Raw genomic sequence first — 21167 nt, 5'->3', positions numbered from 1 at the left:
ATGCATTTAGTAATGACAAGAAGAGTAAATAATCCTGCAGGTTTACAAACCTAATCCTCAATGTCTGTTTGTAGCCCTCGTGTCTATTGGAGTCGGCTGGCAAAGATGTTAAAAAGCTGGAAAGAAAGGGCTTTTTTGTTTTTTATTTTGAAATACGCAGGGAGCCGGCCGGTGACTGGCAGTGGTAAGTTCCACGAATGTTGTTGGCGGGACCTTGCTTGAAGGCTCTGGAAGCGCTGTCTGCCCCTGCTAGCGGCAGAGAACCGCGATGAGGACGGAGCCAGCTGCTTCGCTTCTCCTCTGCCTCGCTGCCCGCTCCTCTAACAGTAGTTTCCTTCAAATACAGGAGCTGGGGGGCTGCTGCTTTCAATGCAGGACTTATTTTTTGTCTGTGCCCTGCAGAAAAGCGTTTTTTTTTTCCTTTTTTTTTTTAACAGAAGAAATCCGTGCTGCGAGCTGTGTCACATGGCACCATTGCTTTTAAATAAGCTTTTAAGAGGTTGGACCAGATGTTGGTCACATCTGTGTTTTCATTTCGCCGAAAATTTCATTTCAACCCTTTTATTAAAGGAGAAAATGATCATTTGGAAATTGTTCTGAGAAGTTTAGCAGCTGGGAAGATCTTTCTGGTGTATGAAAAGGAAAGGGGTATACTTGCTGTGCCCCGGAGTGAGCTCTGTAACGTGCAGCAGCTGACTGTTTATGGCTGGTAGGGTTTGCTCGTGTTGGAAATGATTGCCATGGAAATTTTCAGATCAAAATGAATGTATTATTTTTCGAACTGGCACTCTGTGACAAAACACCTTTTTTTTTTTTTTTTTTCCTCCAGTGAAAGTGTTAAACTAGGGATTTGAAGGCACCTTCTCTTCTGAAAACCTCCTTGCACTTAATGAGTGCCTATCACGTTGGCAGAAGAAAGGGCTACTTGCAGGCAGAGTGGATATCCTGCAATTACTCCCTCTACTGCCGTTATGGGGTCTAAGAAATGCTTATTACGTACAACTTGCTTCTGGATTTTTCTCTGCAATTTACCAGTTGGAGAATGAGTTTTCTGTCCCTGTTGCTAATTGATCCAATGAGAAGGACTGGCACCTAATTCAGTAACAAGTTATATTTAAAATGACATGTGAAATTGTTCATGATGCCTGAAATTACATCATTTTCAGTCTGGCATATTAGGGCTGTATAAGGAAACAGACATCTACTGTGCTGTGCCATATTAAATTTTAAACCTCTGATCCAAAAATATAGCAGACTATAGGCAAAGCGAGGTGTTTAATGATGAATAAAAGCAGCGGCAGTTGATTTTGGTGGGATATTTTTTATTGTTCCTAGGACACTGTGACAGTTTTTGCAGCAAATAATTTGGGAATGCACAGAATTTTATGTAAAGTTGAGCTGTGACTTGAGTCCAGAGTAGTTCTCAGACACGACTTCCAGATTTTGATTTTCTAGCCTTGTGATTTTCAGAACTTATTAGTGGTTGTTGAGGCTGGCTCCTTTCTAATTTTATCCCTAATGTGTAATGAATATGGGGGAAAAATAAAACCTCTCTTGGTTCAGATAAACCAACTAGAAAGTTTTTATTTTTTCCTCCAAAATCTTGGCCAAAGGGCTGGTAAAACAAGGACGGGAGGAGACCACCCCCTTTCTGCCCTACAGCTCAGTGCCTACAGCGCATACCCAGGATTTGGGAGGCCAAGTTTGGGGCCCGGTTCTGCACAGCCTCCTTCAGACCCAGGAGATGGGTTGCCTTGCCCTGGGCACACTCTCGCACTTTGTCGAGCCATTTTATTTTGTGTAAGTCACGAAGCATTTCTTGGAACCAGGTGTGCAGTCTCCTGGGAAGGCGTCTCAGACACTAGCCTACAGTTCTCACTCCCTGCCTTGGTGAACAAGTTGAGCATTTAACTCACTGGAAAATTCGTCTGTCGGTTCCAGCAGGAGAGAGTGGCGGTGCTGTTCTGCAGCACGCCCCGTGCTCCCACTGGGGATGCAGCACACAACGACTCCTCTTTGCGCTTCGCCTGATTACGGCTTGCTAAAAAATTCCGGTGGGTTACATTCAAGTTGTTATAAAGAGGCAACGAACCACCTGGACGTGGTTTTTTTTCACCTTGATTTTCCTCTGCAGCCTCCCGTAAGGGCACGCTTTGCCACATCCTTGGGTTGCATCCCTGTGTGCGTGGTAGGGGGAGCTTGCACGAGGAGCTGGTGGCCCCAGTGCCAGAGCTTTTGCTCTTCGTACACAGTGTGGAGACGAGTCTATGTGATGACCAATTACGTAGTTGTTATGAAATCCTTACATTTTCAAAGTATTTTGGGGAAAAAAAGTTGTAAAGCAAATCTTTTACACCCTGGGACTGAAGTCCAGTCAATTTGTGAATGTAATGTTAGGGAGAAATGTTCCGTAAGGCCTTTTCAGTCCTATTTGCCTCAGATTAACTGAACTGGTAAAGTTGTTACTGTGAGACAATCTCGGAAGAAGATCAGAGTGCAGCGTTACGCGATGCCTTGCCACAGAACATTTTCCTTGGGCTGAAACCCCTTCTGTGTTTGATTTGGCGTGGGAAGAATTTAAAACTTTCTGTTAGTTAAATTGAATTTTGAAAAGAAAATTGTAAGTGCTCGGTGTCTGATACCAGTAAATGCCTGCAGAGCTGAGAGTCAGGGCCTTTACACCGCCTCCTGAAGTGCACCCTGTGCTCCTACACGAGCTGTGGCTGGGCTCCCGGCGCTGTGATTTCACGTGCTTCAGGCAGTTGCTTTAACGCCGGAGTTCTGCCCAGGGGAGGATCACTTGTAGCTCCGGTGAGCGTTCCTCATTGCTACCTTTGCTCGTTGGCCCCAGCTGATGCCCCTCAAGGCTCCGCGTTGCCATTACCTGCCAAGGACCAAGGAGCCCCAGCTCCACCAGGAGCCAACGAGCTCTTCGAGGAGCCACCGACCCGGGCAGCCAAAACCATTCAGCGGTCTCGGGAAGCTGGGAGGCACTTGCCCAGGAACAGGGAGCAGCATCCCTACAGATGCCAAGCTGTTCTGCACCGTTTCATTTTTAATTTGCTGTTGCGGGTTGCTGAAACTCTATTTATTTTTCCCGCCTGGCAGCTGGTTGGGTTATCAGTTGTCCGGTCTTGATTAGATGTAATGGAGATGACCAAGAAGCTTGCTTCATTCTCCAGAATAAGTCTTTGCTGAGTCATTTAGTTTCTTCTCTACCTGGACTACATTAATAGTGTATTACTACCGTACATTAATATGATGTGGAAAATCGCTTTGCTGCTGTAAGTTATGCTGGTCCCAAATTAGGCCTCAGTTCTGTGCTGTTATGCTTTTTAATAGATCAAATATAAAAAACTGTGTTTTCAGAAGTCTTAGTAACTATGGAACTATAAAAATGACAGTGAAATTGTAATTACAGAAACTCATTATCGATGAATGTTTATTTAGACCCTTCCATAGCTTTCAAGTTATTTTAAAATTTGGAAATGTTTTAATAATTCCCATTTTACAGGCAAAAAGACTGATGCACATCTTTTTAGAGAACTGCTATGAGTTAAGTGGTTCAACTGATGAGAGAGAATCAAGAATAAAGCCATGGTACGACTGTCGGCATGAAATATTATTCACTGGCCCATGCTGCTTCTCTGTAAACAGAAAATATTTTCTAAGTCGTAATTTACAGATGAATCACCAGCCTATAGGCCCTGACAGAGAAATTCATGTGACGATGAAAGAAAAATGGTGTCATCTTCCTAAAATGGTTTCCTCAGCTTCATGGTGAAAACCTGTGGCTGTAAACCAGGAAGGAAAAAAAGAGGCAACTGAAAATGAACGGCAGATTTTTAGTACTGAAGAGGACTGTACCGATTCCTGAATTTGAAATTAATTCAGTGTGGTGAATTCTGGTGTATATAATACCCCCATATCGAAAATACTGAGCAACTTGTTAAACCTCACTGGTGAACACAGAAGGAAAGGCAATTATGAAGTGTTGTTTTACCATAGAACTTGAATTGCGATTGATTTTGAAGAAATATCTAGCTAATTAAAATGTGTTCTTTTATGTAGGTGAAAATGCAGGAGATGGTGAATTAGATCTCAGTGGAATTGACGACAGTGAAATAGATAGGGTAAGATACCCTTTTATCTTGAGTCTCTTCTGCATTTGGATATCTGAGAAAGAAAAATGGTTCTTATCTGGTGTATCCTCTCCTTCCCTGCCTCTTCGCCCTGGCAGCGCCTGCTTCTGATCTATAGAGAGGTTCAAGTGATTGCAGTGATCTGCGGTCAAAACTAATGTTCATGCAAGCCTGTGAATTTAGTCTGTTCTTGCCCGTTTTATATATATATATGGGACTGCTGCCGCTGCTGCTTTCTTTCTGTGCTGAAATAATTATGTTTTAGAACGTCTTTTATTCTTAGGAAGAACTTTTAAAAGTTCTTTGGATCTCTAAATTCATTATTTAATTACAGTATATTCAGCTTGTGAAGCTGCCATGGAAACCAAACTGTAAAAGCAGCACGTACAGCTTCTGTGTTCTTTCAAAGATTTCTGTAACATTTTCTTGATTTATTATTATTTGTGCGGCAGTGCAAGATACCCTTTGCCATATAGCCTGAATATAAAAGACAGGCAGCTGTGGAAAATGGCTTGTTGAAGGCCACACAGCCGGTCAACACGTGGGCATGCAACAGAGCCCAGATCTCCTTGATTTTTAGTCTGATGCCCTCTCCAGCCACCATGAGAGTTTAAAGTGAAAAGTGTAATTTGAACAGATAATGCAAGATGCTAAAAACTCCTTTTAGGGTACAAAGTCACTGAAAACAGCGGGGTTGCATAAAGGTTGCTGAAAATTGAGCTTGATCTGCAGAATATTCTTGGTGATGGACAGAGGAGTAGGCAAAGCGCTCAGCTTGAGGTCAGCAGTGGAGCGGAGTTTGCCAGGCTGGGCGGTAGGAAAAGCGTTCTGGAAATGGAGGAGACATGGGATGGGGGCATGGGGACCTCACAGGCCTGATGCTGAAGGGATTCAGTATAGCAGATCCATCCTTTAAACAAAAGCGGGGAAAGCAAAAGCCCATTTTCTCCACCTTCTAGACTGTAGTGAGGTCATAACTCTGCTTTTATGACCTCATGTTCATTTCCATGGCAATAGACTGTAATATTGTAAGCCCAAGATTATGAACTCTCTAAAAGCATAAGAAGGATGAATAACTGAGCTATGAGGAAGAGAGTTTTACTGTTATGACCCACCTTTAATAGAAACAGATGAAACAGTGAAATATTGGTCTGATAAACCAGCACTTGTGCAGCTCTTTGCTCGCCCCGTTTGCCCTCCAAAGAAGGACTCCTCCCTGCATTAGTTTCATTTGAATGGAGTTATTTTTCTCATGAAATCCTGATGTGTGCATTGTACTTTGGAGAAAATCTGGAATAGTAAAACCTGTAAGATGGAGAAATCGCAAATTGTTTTTCTAGCACTTAAACATTGTTCTATTATTGCTGGGTCCACTGCTTAAAAATAAAGTGTCACGTTCATGAAGGATGATCTGGTTTGTCTCCTCCCTTCTGCAGAAGTTCTTCACCGCCAAACAGCACCAGCCATAGAGAACCTTCTCTTTGTAGACAGTTGTGCTAAATACTGGGCTTACTTTTATAGCTGAGTAAATGAAGGGGAGATCTATCTAGCAACCTGCAAGCCTGCTTGCTACCTACCTACCTACCTACCTACCTACCTACCCACCTCTTTATTTAGGTAACTTATGTGAATAGTTCTAGGTGTGTTTTACAGCTCCACGCTTACTAATAATATTACTGTGATTAATTAGGTTTAACTGAAGGAAGTTTAGATGCGGGTTCTGAATCAAGCTCTCTAAAATGTAGAGGACTAAAACTCCATCAATCTAGGCTGGTTTCCTTCACACAGAGTGGCCATTGAACTAATAATCTTAGTAACTGTGCCTAAACCTTCCCAGAAACCTACCAAGAAGACATGTCTTTCTCTTTTGGTAGTGGAGGTCAGTAGCTCCCTTACTGTTTAAAATTTAAGACCACCATCACCTTACAGAATAACTTGCAGACTGCCATGTTGTCGTGGTACTCTCTCATATCATCTGAAAAAGTTCATTAAAATGATCATTTTAGGTTTGTTACGGATCACGATGAGTCCTGTGTGATTGTCACCCCACCATAGTTTGGAAACCCAGCACTGTATTTTGAAAACAGGTCATAGTTTTTGCCAGCTTTAGAAGTTTCTAGAAACGCTCTCTTCTAATTGTGGCATCTTGGTCTTATTTTCTTTTAATAATTTGTTTTAAAACAAAACGCAAATTGACCTTGTTAGTGGTTTTTCAATTCAGTTTTGGTCTGTGGTTTTCACGTTGATTTCTGAAAGCAGATGAACTTGTTTTGTCTTTTAGTATATACTTAACGAAACAGAAGCTCAGATAAAAGCAGAGCTGTGGATGAAAGAAAATGCAGATTATTTGAAGGAACAAAAAGGTAAGTATATAGGACTGAAATTCTCCTTTTGGCTAGTGTTGCTGAAATACAGTCTGTATATTCTTCATGCTGGTTATCCTTTTGTCATCTTTCAGAAAAGGAAGCAAGAATAGCAAAAGAGAAAGAACTTGGGATTTATAAGGAACACAAGGTATTAAACTGTGTGCTAATCGTGTCTCTTTGAAAATGTCTCAAAAATACATTACATATGTCGATCAGCTCTCTGTAGGATGTATGGGAATAATGGTATGGGTCACCACTAAACATGCAAAACCTAGTATATATTTACATGCTATAGAAACACAAAACTATAATTTTTCAGGTGGTGAGTAAAACACTTTCTTGCCCAAACTTTTATTTTGAATTACTATTACAAGAAAATTCTGTGCATGGCAAAGTCAGAGCTAGTTCTTTGCATTTATGATTGCTGTCCTAATTGCTTGCTTATTTAAATGCAATTCTTAAGACACGCCTGACTTTTTTAACATGTGCATGGAGAATTTGTTTGCACTTGCTGTAACTTCAGTAGCTTTCTTTGCTCATGCAATTATGATTTCTTTATGGAGAACTGACCAGGTCTTTGTTCCAGTCACTTGAAGGAGTATTTCGTTGGACCTTTCATAAAGAATGTGACGGCTATGTTAACAAATGGCATGTCCTGTCTCCATGTTTAGCAGTTTAAAAATGCCTAATTGGCCATATATTCACAATTTACAGCGTTAGTGTTTTGTGTAATTGAGCAAGTGACAAGTCAAATCTTCCACATGCAACTAAAATCCACGTTAGTTTTTTATGTGTATATGCTGTATCTTTTTTCTGGCTAATGTGAAAGACAGAGTTTCCTACTTCCCCTAGGTATTTCAACAATAAAAACAAAACCAGACAATGAAATACTGTTTTAGGCTTCAGAGTTTCTCATTCATCCCACCCTTACAGAGACGTGGCATTCTACCAGCAATTTTCAAAATTGTATAACTCTCTGGCACCAAAAAGTAGCCCAAACAACCCACCTTTTTGTTCTGACAACACAGGAGTTTTTCTCTAACTCTGTATTGTTTCCGACAGCTAGAGTAGAACTTGATTAATATAGTGCTTTCCAATTTCAAGGTAGCACTTGACCCATGTAGGTAAACAGAGGGGCTATTATACACTAAAAAATAAATCTCCTGCAGAGCTCGGTGTTAAAACCTTCCTTTGAAAAGGAAAACGCTGAATGAGAAACAGAGGATCTTTATTTTCTACCTACCCAGGCATTAGACCTGGATAGAAATGTTCTTTGTGTCATTTCTCTGTCTGGGTCTGTGCAGCATCAGGCGCTGTGGGTTGATGCTAGGCTCGGACCTGCAGCCTTTGGCCGAGAGGGGAGGTTGCCTCTCTGCAGCATCCTGCTTCCTATCCATCAGCATTAATGCCAGTCCACGCTTAGAAAACTGCTTCTAATTTTCTTGGCTTTTTTTTCAGTTTTGAGGAAGAGTTGGGTGGATATTTTCGTATTTGGCTTTCGAGCTTCGTATAAAATGCTGTTGCAGTTTTGATACAGATTTGTCAGTGCCTAGAGAAATAGCGACCCAGCTTGACTCTAACTTTGAAGGCGATTTTAACAGGGGCGTTTCTTTATTTACGTGCCGGGTGATGTTATCAGGGTCCCTGCTCCTGTAACAGGAGTTCGCTCCATCTTTTTCACACGTGAGAAATGGCCCACATTTCTTTTCTGGCAGCATTACAGATACGCAGCAAAGAATTTGTAATAAACTGCGTGGGCATTTGGCAAAAATATGAAAGCCAACACTTCTCTCTTGGAGAAAAGAGAAGTCCTTTAGCCCTTAGTCCTGCTCGGTCGCAGGCCAGCGAGCACTGCCCAAGCTCAGCCCATCCTGTCCCCGAGTTTGCAGCACCTGTGCTGGGACTGCCGAGCTGCAGGTCGCCCTTCTGCTGCACAACAATTTTGTTTGTGTCTACATCACTAATTTTATATTTTAATTAAGCCAAAGAAATCTGCAAAGAAGCGGGAGCCAATTCAAGCCAGCACAGCAGGAGAGGCAATTGAAAAGATGTTAGAACAGAAGAAAATCTCAAGTAAAATTAATTATAATGTGCTAAGGGACCTGAACAGCAAAGGAAGTAACACACCAAAGAAAGAGGATGACAGCACTGATGACAGCACCGACACCAAGAAGCTGTCAAGAAGAAAATCTAATGCCAGTAGGAATATAGCCAACCCTGTAAACAGTGTGGGAAAAAGGTACTGCAATTGTTCATTTCTATCTCTGTCTGTGAGACTGTCTATGTATCTTTCTAAGCCAGACAATGTAGGTACTGAAACATTTGTTTGAGGCTAAAATAATGCTGGGGCTCTGTTTTTATTTATTTTGCCTGCAGTGTCACAGTGGAAACTTATTTATAGCTCCTGTATCAGAGGTCTGTTTTGGTGCGAGTTAATCATTCTGGAGAAGAAAAAAAAATCAATGGGAATTCATAAACACAAATCTTTTGGCCGTGGACACCTTTTCTTCACATATCTCTGACATTTGTTGTCCTCCCTTTCGGAGTTGTCTGTATCTGCTGACATGACACTAAATGTTTGAAAGCTTTGGCTTTTTGCTTGATTTGAAAAATACAGTTCCCATCTGTTTTGACAGCTAGCTGTTTTGATTAGCTTTTATTTTAGTTTTATTCCAAACTTTCATTGTTAATTGATGACACAAATATAAAGCTTTACAGTAAATACGCTTGTCGGTTTTCTGGTCTGCATTTGCAAATGTTTTATAGTGTGATGAAAGCTACCATTTTAATGAGTAAAATATTCAGACTTGCTGGGCAGATTTGTAGTGTGCTGTAAAGTGTATAAGGAGATTGATGTGTCCTATCTGCAATATTCAACTGTTTTATTAGCCTGCAGTTCATGAAATCATGTTGGATGATCATTTGGATGGTCTCTATATATAGTCATTTCTTATTTAGCTGTTAGATATTTATTTACTCCTTAAAAGACACCATTTTTTGCTTCCAGGCACTACACCACAAGGAAATTCAAGCATTTAGTTTGGAAATGCTGGCCTGTGTCTTCATGCCGTAGTTTAGAGGATAAAGCAGAGGGGAGGGATGGAGGGAGCGGAGGAGAGCTGGGGTTAGGCGTGCGATGGCAAGGGAGCATGGGAGGGACGTGGGGGTGTCTGAAGCGAAGATTAGGGGAGAGCTGTTCCTGGTGGTGCCTCAGCGGTGCATTTTCCCATCCTAATGAAGCAGCTTTTGGGAGAGAAGGACAGCCTCGAGGTGTGAGAATCCATCTCTTCATGCAGGAGCAGGGGACGCAGGATACCTGCAGATGGGAAGCTGGGAGGGATGGTAAGGAGACTTCCCTCCGAAGCTGAGCAAACGCAGATGACTAGACACAAACTCCTTATTTTGTCCTGATTTGAATTAGCTTTGGCCAATGCATTGGCTTTGGCTTTAGCATGAGGCTTCTCAGCCAAAACCACGTCTAGCCTCACTGTCACCGGCATACAGACTTTTTGCAATGTAACAGACATCTTTTCTTTTCTGCTGCTCCTTCTTCATTCTGTGTTTTATCAAGATGGCTTCGTTCTCATTCAGCTTCTCGCCCTTAATATCATCAGCTTTGCTTTCCAGTTCTTTACTCACCGAGGGTTTTAGTCTGCTGTGGATGTTACTACCTCGTGTCATGCCTAATGACCCAAGCACGCACATTTTCCTCTGGTGACAGAAAGCAAAGATGCATTGAGGATTAACTAACAGCATTGCGCATATGTTTTATTTGGATTTAACAGGTATTAGTGAGTCATGTTTCTGGCATCTCTAGTAAAACATGGCTCTGATTCAGTTGTCAGAAATGAAATGCTGCGTTGGGAAGTAGGGGCTTGTGAGGTCCCCATTGCTTTTCAGGATGTAGCAGTAGTATTGACGCTCGAGCTGCTTTGCCACATCTGTGCCTCGTCCATACGAGGCCCAGTTTTCCGAAATGTTGGGCACTTGGAGCTCCTGTTGAAGCCAGCACGTTAAACTCTTCACAGGTGTTAAACTCTTCGGAAAATCATGCCATAAATATTTAATTTAACAGTGGTGCAACTTGAAAAGGTTTCTAAATAAATACACAAATCAGTATTTTCCAAAAGCATCTAATAAAATGTGTTTATTTTTCCTCTTGAGAGTCTAAAGTACGTCCTTAAGATGCGTAACAGAGTTTCCTGATGATGATTAGCAGATCTTAGGTACAATGAATTTTGCAGCAGAGCACTTCAGAGAAGGTTGGGGATACATGCAGATATGTGAGTTAAGATTTTGCACTCCAGAAGTAGGCAACGTTCTTGCTTAAATAATATCAAGGACTTGGCAAACCATTAGTTCTTTATTTCTTACAATTAAAGATTTATGACATACTTCTGATTTTTTTGCTAGTAGTCTAAATGCCATGCCTTTTAAATGGCATGCATAAATTTCTGTGTTCTGCATTGTTCTTAGATGCCATGCATCCCTTTCCTTTGTTCAGCATTGTTCCTCTGAGAGGTGAATGGCTAACTGCTTTCCTAGTGATACAAAAATCATGGTGATTTATATGCAATTAATAATAATAAAAACCCTGAAAGTTGCTCATTAGAAAATGAATGAGGCACGTAATGTAGCTTTATCCGGGAGGCATTTGCGGAAATCTTGCTAACTGTTTTGGTTTGGAGTGATTTACAGCCCTACGTGTTTATCTCTCTGTGTCTAAAATACTTAGTAAGCTGTATTTGACTGCAGCAGCACCTTGCATAACCAAGCTTTGATCCCGACCTTTCATTCATTTGAGATATAGTCAGTTTTAAAGAGCTCCTGTTTTAGTCCCGATCCCAATTAGAAGGCCCCAGTACCAAGCTACTGGGAGCTTCATGGGCTAGGAGAGGAATACTGGTTCTTGGTGATTAAGGCAGTACTCGTGTAAACGTATAAAATAGGAATGTAGATTTTATTGCTTTCCACTTGCAAGCCAAGATTTTACATACCTCACTAGGTCTGGACAGATGATGCGGCTTAGTTTGGCATGTGTCTCAGAAATCATCTTCATACACAGCGTGTAGCACTCTGGGAATGGGAAGTTGATCTCCATTTTTCTAATTGCCTCTCACTACAAAATACGCTGCCCTTGTATTTCTGGGAAGAGGACTTCAGATTATCTCTTAAAAAATGGTTGCCCCAGCCAGACATGGTGCAATTTCTGTTGATTTGTTGTTGTTGTTTTGTAATATGACATAAAATAGCAGTTACAGAATTGTTTTGTAGTTTCTGAAATTTTCTTGGGAAAGTACTTTCAAAGAATTATTCCAAGGGTCATGCAGAGTTTCCCCTTTTTAGATGAGTAGACATTACATACATCAATATTTTCAAAAGCGAACTGGATTTTTGAACAGTTTTCTTTACTGTTCAACTTTCTGACTTTTAGAAAAAGACACGCTTTTTTTCAGACGCATTTCCCAGAATTATTCTGGGGTTGTACTTAATGTATGTGTCAACATAGTAGAAATGATAAAGACAACACAAGCAATTTTAAGAAACTTTACTTTGTGTAAATGTGTTTTATTACATTTCTTAATGCATTGGGGTTAGGGTTTTGTTACAGTGGGATATCACGACTGGTGCTTTAGAAGGAAAAGCCATTTCATTGTCTCTGTTGTAGAGACGTGGCACGGTGGATGTTACCATAATAGATATTGCGACTTTAATTTCAATTACCAGTTGCACAGTTTATCTTCACTAATGTCTTCTGTGCGTATGAAACAGGTGTCACAGAAGACTAATATGTTGAACTCCTGGGAAAGAGCCGTTGCCACTTTGAGCTACTTAAAACCTAAACTCCAGTTTGAGCTGTGTTATGCACCGGAGCTCTTCAAGTCCTCTAAAGAAGGGGTTTAGGTCTGCAAGCTTTTGGTTAAAAGCTTAATAATTTACTTTGTATTTACTTGAGCTGAATCTTACGACGTTATTTGCAAAGTGAAATGTGTTGTAGCAAGAAAAAGTGGGACCAAAAAAGCTTTCACGTCACTACTTTTTAAAAATTTTCAGCCTGTTTATTGCTATGTACTTGAAATCGGTAATGATATCAGAGAGGACAGGATATATTATCGGGGGAATAAATGTGTCAGGTTAATCTCCTGAAGAATTTGCCGTGGAAGAAGTGAAGCAGGACTGCAAAGCACATCTGAATCCACTGTAATGAAACAAGGTTGTTCTGAATGGAAGCATATGAATATATAATAGAAAACCAAATCAGGCTTGCTGAAAATATGACAGAAGCCCTTGGTAGAGATTTCAGATTTGATTAGATTTTGAATTTCACTTCCGAATTCTCTCCGTGGCCTCCCTGTTGTTTATTGGCCATCCTTTTGCTCGGCAATGTTCACCCCTGGCAGCGGGGCCCCGCGGGTGTTCTGAGCTCCGAGGTCTGGATGGGGCAAGCAGCACGTGGGAAGGACTGGGAGCTTGTCCTGGCCCTCGAGGATGCTATGCATTGGTGTCTGCTCCAGATACATTTTTGTTGGCTTCCCCATGGGTGTCACGACCCCAGAAATATCCCCTATATGATGAGGGAGGATGCGCGTAATGATGTCTACAGCCTCGTGTTGGGCGTCTCACTTAAGCACATACATTGCCTGGTACTTTCTTGGCTCTGATTGAAATCAGATTCCCCCAGAGGGTAAAATATGAGCAGAAACCTGATTTACTAATTTTTGGTAAAGTTGTATCAGAGAAATAGCATTAGCAGTCGCAGGCCTTGTCGCTGCACTGGGTATTTCGCCCCGTGCCGGCAGCGGCATGGGTGGGCGAGGGCAGCGAGCACAATTCCCCATCCCATACATCTGCTCATGCTGTGGGTGCCTAGCAGGACCTGTATGGCTTCTTCCCGGGCAGTAAGAAGGGAGGAAGCCCTCACATCCAGGATTACTGACAACAAGCCCTATATTTTGGGTTTTGCTGTCCAGGCGCATGGCAGTGCGGGGCTGAGTGCCGCGCCGTCGCGCTGCTCCCAACCCAGCTGCAAGTCTCCATCTCCGTGATGCTTGTCTGCATTTGCCATGGCTTATGATTTGTTTTTATAAACTCAAAGCAGACTATTTATTTTTTTTTTAAATGTACGGTACTTGTAGTTTATTTTACATTATGGGACTGGTATTTGTGGAGGGGAAGAGGGTGAGCTCAGTTTTTCCAGATTACTTAGATCACTCCAAAACTGCATGAGACAAAGCTCAGCCTGAGTAATCCAAGGGATGCCTGAGTGTCTGAAAAACCTCGAAAACGGTATTTCTGTTAGGGTACTGCCCGTCCTTTACACCAGTTAGACCCAGTGATCGTAATGGTTACAAAGCACTCTTGATTCCTTGCGTCTAGAAGAGAGTTGTTGTTTCAGAACCTCTTTTATTAGGAAAAATAACCTTGCAGCAAAGGTTTAAGAGATTTGGAAATGGGTATCTTCGGGGTTCCTGGATTGCAGCAGACACAACGGGGTCTGGCAGGCTGATGGGGTCTGCAGGGATGCCCCCGGGCGAGCTCTGTGTGATGGAGCTGAGCTGCTGAAGAGGGAGAAGTCCCCATGTTTGGCAGACGTGAAGCTTTTGAGAGTCTTTTCTGTGCTGACTTCAGTATGTATTCCCCTTACAAATTGGTCCTTTGAGATGGGATCTTAAGAGTGTTTTTATATGCTTTAATTTTTCCACCGTTTATTTTTATTTTTCTCAGCATTGCCTTCAGCTCTCTGTCTAATTTACCTTTGATAGGCTGTTTTTCCCTCTCTGCTTTGAAGTCTATTACATGGCTCGGAATTCGTGTGTATTACTCAAAGTGAGATATTAAACTTTATTTCTTGTCTTGTGCAGCGCTTCAGGCCTTCTTTCCATATGTGACTAATGCACTAGCACAAATGTGCTCCCTGAGACAAAATTCCTCACAGCAGATACTGGGAGTGCTTGCTGAGCTGCTAGCTGGGAGTTTCTTCTCTAAGCTTAATTATTTTTCGGTCGGCGTTTTGGTGTTTCCTCCCGAAGCAGTCCCGTGTTGGCTGGGGGATGAACTAGCTCTGGTTCCTGGCTATGAAGGTACACGTGGGAGCCTTCAGCTTTCGGTTTGAGTCTTCTGTGCTTGGTAAATAAATTCTCCAACCACTCCAACATAACTGTTTTCTTATGTGAGCTCTGCTTTGAGAATTTCTGTGGAGTGTAATTTGATGTATGTTTGTGCTTTGCTGTGGTATATAATCATTTAAATCAAAGGTTAATCAAAATGATTAGTCATTTTAAACAGGAAAATGGTGACATTTGATAAGTACCTCCACTTAAAATAAATCCTGCCAGTATTTTTCAGTCTTGTAACTTTAGAGGGACAACTTCATACAAATTACGGTTAACATTTTATTTACCAAAAACAAAGCCAAGAAAAAATGAATGCAACATTTCCAGGCTTCTGCTTTTCGAGTCATGCATCTGCCTTATTAAAGGTACCTGGCTGGGGGAGAGCTTCGCCAGTGACCTTGGAGGGAGCTGACATCCATTTATTTGCTTGCTCACGGTAGGTCTGGGGAGGTGATCTAGTAAAGCCTGCTGTAATGTTGCAACCTGGCTAGCGCTGCAGGTAGCTCTCTTCGGGCGAGCTAAGGAGCCTTTTGTAACAAAGAGATAAATCAGAGGTGAGAGCTGCACAGAAACTTATCTGACCCAACACGCCTTCAAACGAGCGTGTGTGCTAAAATTTGTGAGTGCTAAAATGAGATAGCCAGCAGTCCTTCCCTCTTCATTAACACGCAAGGAAAAATGCATTTCTTTTGTGCATGCACCACAGTCGGGATCGGTGGAGTGGGTTGGCCCTCTGCCCTCCGCTTCGTTCCTCCTCACGCTGAGGTGGGACAGAAGGAAGGGGAAAGATATTTTTTAAAAACAATCCCAAAGTCATTTTTCCAGGAGCTGGAAATGTTTGTCAGAATGTGACGTTTGTTCTGATTACACAGGCTATTTTGAAGATCGATTCCCCAAAAGTTTTGGAGTCATTTCTTTTTGAGTACTGGAATTTTAAATGCCAAAATTTCAGTGATGCAGCAAACCCGCCTGTATTTTCACTCTGTAAGATATAATTGGAGACAAAAGCCCCTGGAATGACTTAATGATAGGAGAAGTAACATAAAAAGGCTTTCTCGTTGTGAACCAGTTAATGTAAGCTCAGTGATGCTACAAAGCATCTTCAGTTGTACATCATTCATTAATGGCATTCAGCTTTTATGGTGCAGACGTTTAATGTTGTCAGGAGTTAGCTTAGTGTAAGCGTAAGGCAACATGGTCTGCTGCCACTGCAGAGGGGTGTTCCTGAGCTGTCATTTTTTTAGTCTTACGAGAATCTTGGAGAAATATATAAAAATAAACCCGTCAAGACTGGGTGAAGACACTTCTAGCCTTGTGTGAGCGTTTCAGCAGTAACAAGCTTCTGCCAAATTCAGCGCTCGGTTCCCTTTACCCAAAATGATTAGAGTGCCTTCAATTTAAAAGTAAAAAGGCATTGATCTGGCTGACCTTGTGGCCCAGACCCAGGTCAAGTGTCCGTATTTTTACAGCAGCCTCGTTGTTTGTTTAATATAAATTGGATCTTGCTTTTCCGCCTCCCACTCGAGAAAATCGTCTCCCTGTCGGATTCCAGGGGAGGTCAGCTGGGCAGCACGAAAATGCAGAGCAGACTTTTGTGACCGTCTGAAATCATTTCATCTCGCATTTAAGACCAAACAGGAGTGATTTTAGCCCAGAAGATAATTTTGCGTGACACTCGTACTGCGAGCTCCTTGTTATCTCTATTCTCGTTTTCAGGTTTTTTAGAAGAAAATGCTCGGTGGTCTTTTACTTCCAAATTAGTCTTGGTACGTGTAGTGGGAGATTTAATACGTATGCACACATTAGTAGTGCGTTATCAAAACCAGTTGTAAGTGACCTGGGGGAAGAGGGGAGTGGGAAGAAGCAAAGAAATAGAAAGTGCACGTTGTAGAAATAGAAAGTACACAATAGAAAGTGCACCGTCAGAACCTAAAGGCGCGCATCCTGCTCTAACAGCTGAGAGTCTTGGGCACTGTGAAATGCTCAAGTTGTTAGTCTGTAGATTTTTCTGATTTTTGTTTGTTTGTTTGTTTTTATGGCTGAAGAGTGGCTGGATTCAGAATTGATTTTTCCCTTGACCCTACCCCAGCAGGGTCTGCTTGTTGATTTGCTCTTTTTTTTTTTTTTTTTTTTTTTATATAAGGTGAGGGAAGCATGTGGCTGGTGTGCTTTAGATTTGCAAATGAAGTTGAATTTTCAGTGGATATTTATTAAATGTTGAAGGAAATGGGACAAAACCATGAAGTTACCTTGTTCTCAGTACGATAAGGCATATGTTATCTTACCAAGGCTAATGCCCAAACCAGGAGAGCAGTCAAAGAAGCATTTTGTTTCTTGATGTTTGCATACGTTGCCAGACTGAATAAGTGGCAGTCTGTGTGGTTGTGATTGCTGTTCCTTCGCTGTAGCTGGGTAAAGTATTGGAAAGTTATGGCAGTTTGTTGCAAAACTTGAGGTACTGTGTTGTTCACAGAATATTTAACAGAATCTACATAATTAGTTTTAAATTGGCCGGTGTACTGTAACTTAGTCATTTGTGTAAGTGCTGTTCCATTACCCGGTGATGTTTCTGGTGTGCTGACTGATTTCAGCTTTACCTTGCTGCATTTGCTACTAAATATAGGCTGAAACATATTGAGATGACTTCTAAATGCGTTCTTGGAAGAGACGTGCAGCAAATTTAACTTCTTCTGTTGTTTAATTTCCAATTCCTTCTAACTCAGAAATTCCTGCCCAGCATTTCCCCCTCCCTCCCACCCAGCACAGCGAGACTGAACGAACCGATCACCGTCTTTAGCACTTGCAGCGACCGAGGTGACTGACCCACGCTCTCCAGAACAGCACGGCTTCTCTTCTCTCATACAGACCCCTTCCCTGTGACCCAGAAAGGTGTAAGGGAGCAAACCACTGACTTCTGCAAACATTTTCCTCTCCCCCCATGTTTTTACACTGGCAAAGAAACCCATGCAGCTACAGAGGTCGGATGGGAAAGTACAGAGGGCAGCGTATGTGGACGTAAGGACCTGCAGCCTGTCTCCCAAGTGCACATTCAAGATCCTCTCATCCTGAGTGCTTTTTCAAGGCATGCTTGGCTCAGCAGCTGTCAAAAACTGTAAATGATTTGAGATCTTTCTTTTCAAACAGGGCCGTGATAGCTGGCAGTGAAAGGATACAATGAGCCTATTATAGCCCGCAGCGTGACATGGTGTGACAGATCTGAAATCTGTATTGATATTCAAAGTTGAGTGTAACCTTGCTGAATTGGAGCACTGGAACCTTGGACATTGAGAGCACTCTGAGGTCCCATTCAGGACGGAAGGATTGGGTGTATGTTAATAGGCTGTTGTCTCTTTATTCGGAGATGTTTTAGATGCAGCATTTAATGTGAAAGAAACCTATGCTACTTTACAGTGCAATGTTCTTTTAAAAAGTTATCAATATATTTAATCTGGGTGTTTGGGGATCTGAAGTATGAAGGAAACGCATACAAATTAGGAAGCAGAATGAAGTGGCTGGCATGTTTATTTTGTAAGGTTATCTTTGCCTGCCTAGGCTGGTGGCGTGGTAGCTTTACTAGAAAAATGGCGTTGTGTACTTCGGTGTGGGTTTTATCAATGCAGCAGTACAAAAACAAAATAATTTGGAATCCTAAGTAAAACTGCTGTTGCTGAAGTTGAGCAACACAATCATCAGGTTAAAGCTGTAGTTCAATTAATCAATCAATCAGCTGATGAATTAATAGCAGAGATTAAAATCAGCAGTGAATCAAATGATTAGGTGTAGAGAAGCATGACAGAAATCAGGAAGTTTTATGAAATAGGACTGCTTATTGCAAGGCAGAAAGGCAGGATACCCAGCGAGCATCGCCTGCTGCCCGCCTCTTGGAAGCAGCCGATGGATCTTTCCCATTTGTGTGTTAGTAAGTCACTTTAGGGGTTAATGCTGTGCCTAAGTATGCTAGTTAGATGATGGTGGATTAGACACTTGCTCTTTTTCCATTTTCTGCTAAATGAACTGTGTGCAAACACTCTTTATTGAGCAATATTGGCTTCAAAATATGATAGGCAAATATAGCACGTCTTTAACATGTTTGCGCTTTATTCATGCCTTCTAAAATGTTACAGAAAAAAAAAAAAAGGATTGGAGCAGAGTAGAAGAAAGGTGAACTCCTTTGTGCAGGCTGTTGGTGGAACACCACAGGTAGGCGAGATTGATGGATGCCTCCTGTGGACTTCTCTGGGCGTTCCTGCATCAGGCTGTGCCCTCCAGAGTCCCTCCTTCTGTTCCTCCACCTCCTCCTCCTCCTTCTTTGAACAGTGTTCAGGAGACTAGGACCATTATTGTCTCCCAGTAATGTGGCAGCATAAAAAAACCCTACCTTTATCGCCGATGTGTTTATTTATGGTACTGACTCTGCTGCACCTCTTCAAATCTCCAAAATGCTTTGGGGAAGTATGAGCTTTCTTTTCCTACAGCCTGGTTCAGTCTAAATGTGATTTTGACCTTTGGACAATCTAGAACATAAAATCTGACAGTAAGGCCCAATCATTTCTTATATAACTTATTTTAAAAGTCAGAACATAACGTGCTCCTAAAGCGTAAGAGAGGACTTGCTGAAAAAGCTTCAGTCTCATCATGGGAAATGTTCAGAGTACATATGACTTAAATTTCCTTAAATTCCTGTAGTAACAGAAGCTACTTTTAATCTGTGGAACCATTTTTTCATTTTCCTGTTATTCCTTAAATTATTCCCGTTCCTTTTCACCAGGAAAGAATTGGAGATATGAAAGAATTTGGTTTAACTAGGTTAGAAAAGTGTCCTTAAGAAAAATAGTTGTTTGGCGTAGTACACAACTAACTTCAGATAATATACTAGCACCTCAAGAAAATGTGAGGTCTGTACGTATCAAGTGTAAGCAAATGAGCCTTCTCACGAGAACAGTGCTGGGAGTGTGCCCACATTTGTTGCCTTACAGAATCCATTTAAGGCTGTATTGATATCTCTCCTTTGGTCAGCGTAGTATGGTGTATAGGTGCTCTGTGAGCATTGTTGATTTTACTGCATAATGTATAACAAGAATTGCACAAATATTTTATGCAGGCAAAACGTAGTTATCAATTTTGATTTGTATATGACATTTCCTTGCAGTTTTCTTCCTTCTGAATGCTTTTGATGAGCTACTGCTCAGCATACACTGATGTTTTATGGCTCAGATAGACTGTGCCTTACATTTCATGAAAATAAACCTGAATACTGATTCATCAGCTCTAAAAGCAAGAAATGACAATGTTCAATTCTGTTCTATTAAAAAAAAAAACAGAGGGAGGGGAAGAAAAGAAAAAGAAAGGGATAATTAAGGACTTAAAACCACTGTGTTTGTTTTGTTTTATTCCTGCAACGAGTGAAGTGAGTCCCATGTAAAGTGCGGTGTGTGTAAGCCACAAGAAAGCATGAATTTTGTGTCATGCAAAGTAAGTTACTGGCGAGTGACTTACTCGCTGGAGAGGTCTGGGCTGGGAGGTGGCCGCTTTGTAAAAATAAACCTCATCTTGCTGACCTTTGCAGCCCCTGGCTGCCTCTCTCTCCGTCCAACGCGAAGAGATTAGGAAAGCCCTTCTCATCAGAAGGCGCTGTGGACACCGTTGTCTCCAAGGGTCCCGTTGTGTCTGGGCGTGATTAATCGGGGCAGCAGCCTGCCTGCTGCGGAGCCTTCACCCGCTGGCACCAGCAGCTCAGCAGCAGCCCTGCTGCTGTCGGGCAGGCGTTCAGGCTCGAACCTCTGCCTGCTAAAAACAACGCACGTCTCCCAACGTGACGGATGGGAAACCTGGCCCCCTGAGTCATTCGCCCGAACTTGTTTCGAAGGCTGGCTGCTTTTGTTGAATCGACATCTTCAGGTGCTTCCTGTGTTTTCTCTAGGAGTGGATAACTCATATTTTGTTCAACGCAGAAAATAGGAACATGATTAAATCTCACAGAAAGTTTGTCTCTCAGCACATGGTAATCTTCAGTTGCTGGATTTTATATGGATACACATGCGTTATATATATACATGTGTGAATGTATATAAAAAGAAAAGTCTTAAAAATGCAGTTTTTGTACGTTTATTTCTGTCTCATCAGGAGAATTGGCAGAGAAATGTTTCTAAGATCCAGTGATTACTAAGCTGTAATTTTTCTATTAGCTTTAGGTTGCAATTTGAAATTGTTCCTCAACACATAAGCAGGTCTTAAATCACAGAACAGCAGGAAATTCTGGGACCCAGGGCCTGGAGTGAGCTTGCAGAATTATTTTGTTGCAGCGTCAGTAGCTAACAAACATTAAGCACAGCATTATATTAACTTTTCTGGGAAGACCAGAGACTAGAAAACTCAAGTTTATGGTTCAGCATTTGCTGATAGGATTTGCAACTCGGGGAAGTCCAAATGTAAGATGCTTTTTGCAGAGTGCTTACGAGAGGCCAGCCTCAGTAACAGATGTGGTTTTGTCTAAATGACTTTCCCTCGCTTTTCAATCTCAATATCTGTTGATTTCATTTTAAAAC

General features: G+C 41.8%; 1 protein-coding gene across 3 annotated transcripts in view; it reads left to right on the top strand.

Annotated features, from left to right (window-relative positions):
* BRF1 (BRF1 general transcription factor IIIB subunit) overlaps positions 1 to 21167 on the top strand; it is a 175553-nt gene that overhangs the window by 122722 nt on the left and 31664 nt on the right. For 2 of the 3 annotated variants that reach the window (XM_080593999.1, XM_080593997.1), the window contains exons 12-15: positions 4072 to 4133; positions 6424 to 6505; positions 6601 to 6656; positions 8491 to 8747. In XM_080593999.1, coding sequence (XP_080450125.1) covers positions 4072 to 4133; positions 6424 to 6505; positions 6601 to 6656; positions 8491 to 8747 — 457 coding nt within the window. Of the gene's footprint in view, positions 1 to 4071; positions 4134 to 6423; positions 6506 to 6600; positions 6657 to 8490; positions 8748 to 8884; positions 14854 to 21167 lie in introns of those variants that run through there. The other variant, XM_080593998.1, reaches the window with a different exon arrangement.

The sequence above is a fragment of the Anser brachyrhynchus genome (genome assembly GCF_964034855.1).
Source record: "Anser brachyrhynchus genome assembly, chromosome: 5".
Taxonomy (NCBI): Eukaryota; Metazoa; Chordata; class Aves; order Anseriformes; family Anatidae; genus Anser; species Anser brachyrhynchus.
Note: the sequence above shows the minus strand (reverse complement) of the source record. Positions and strands in the feature narration are given on the sequence as shown.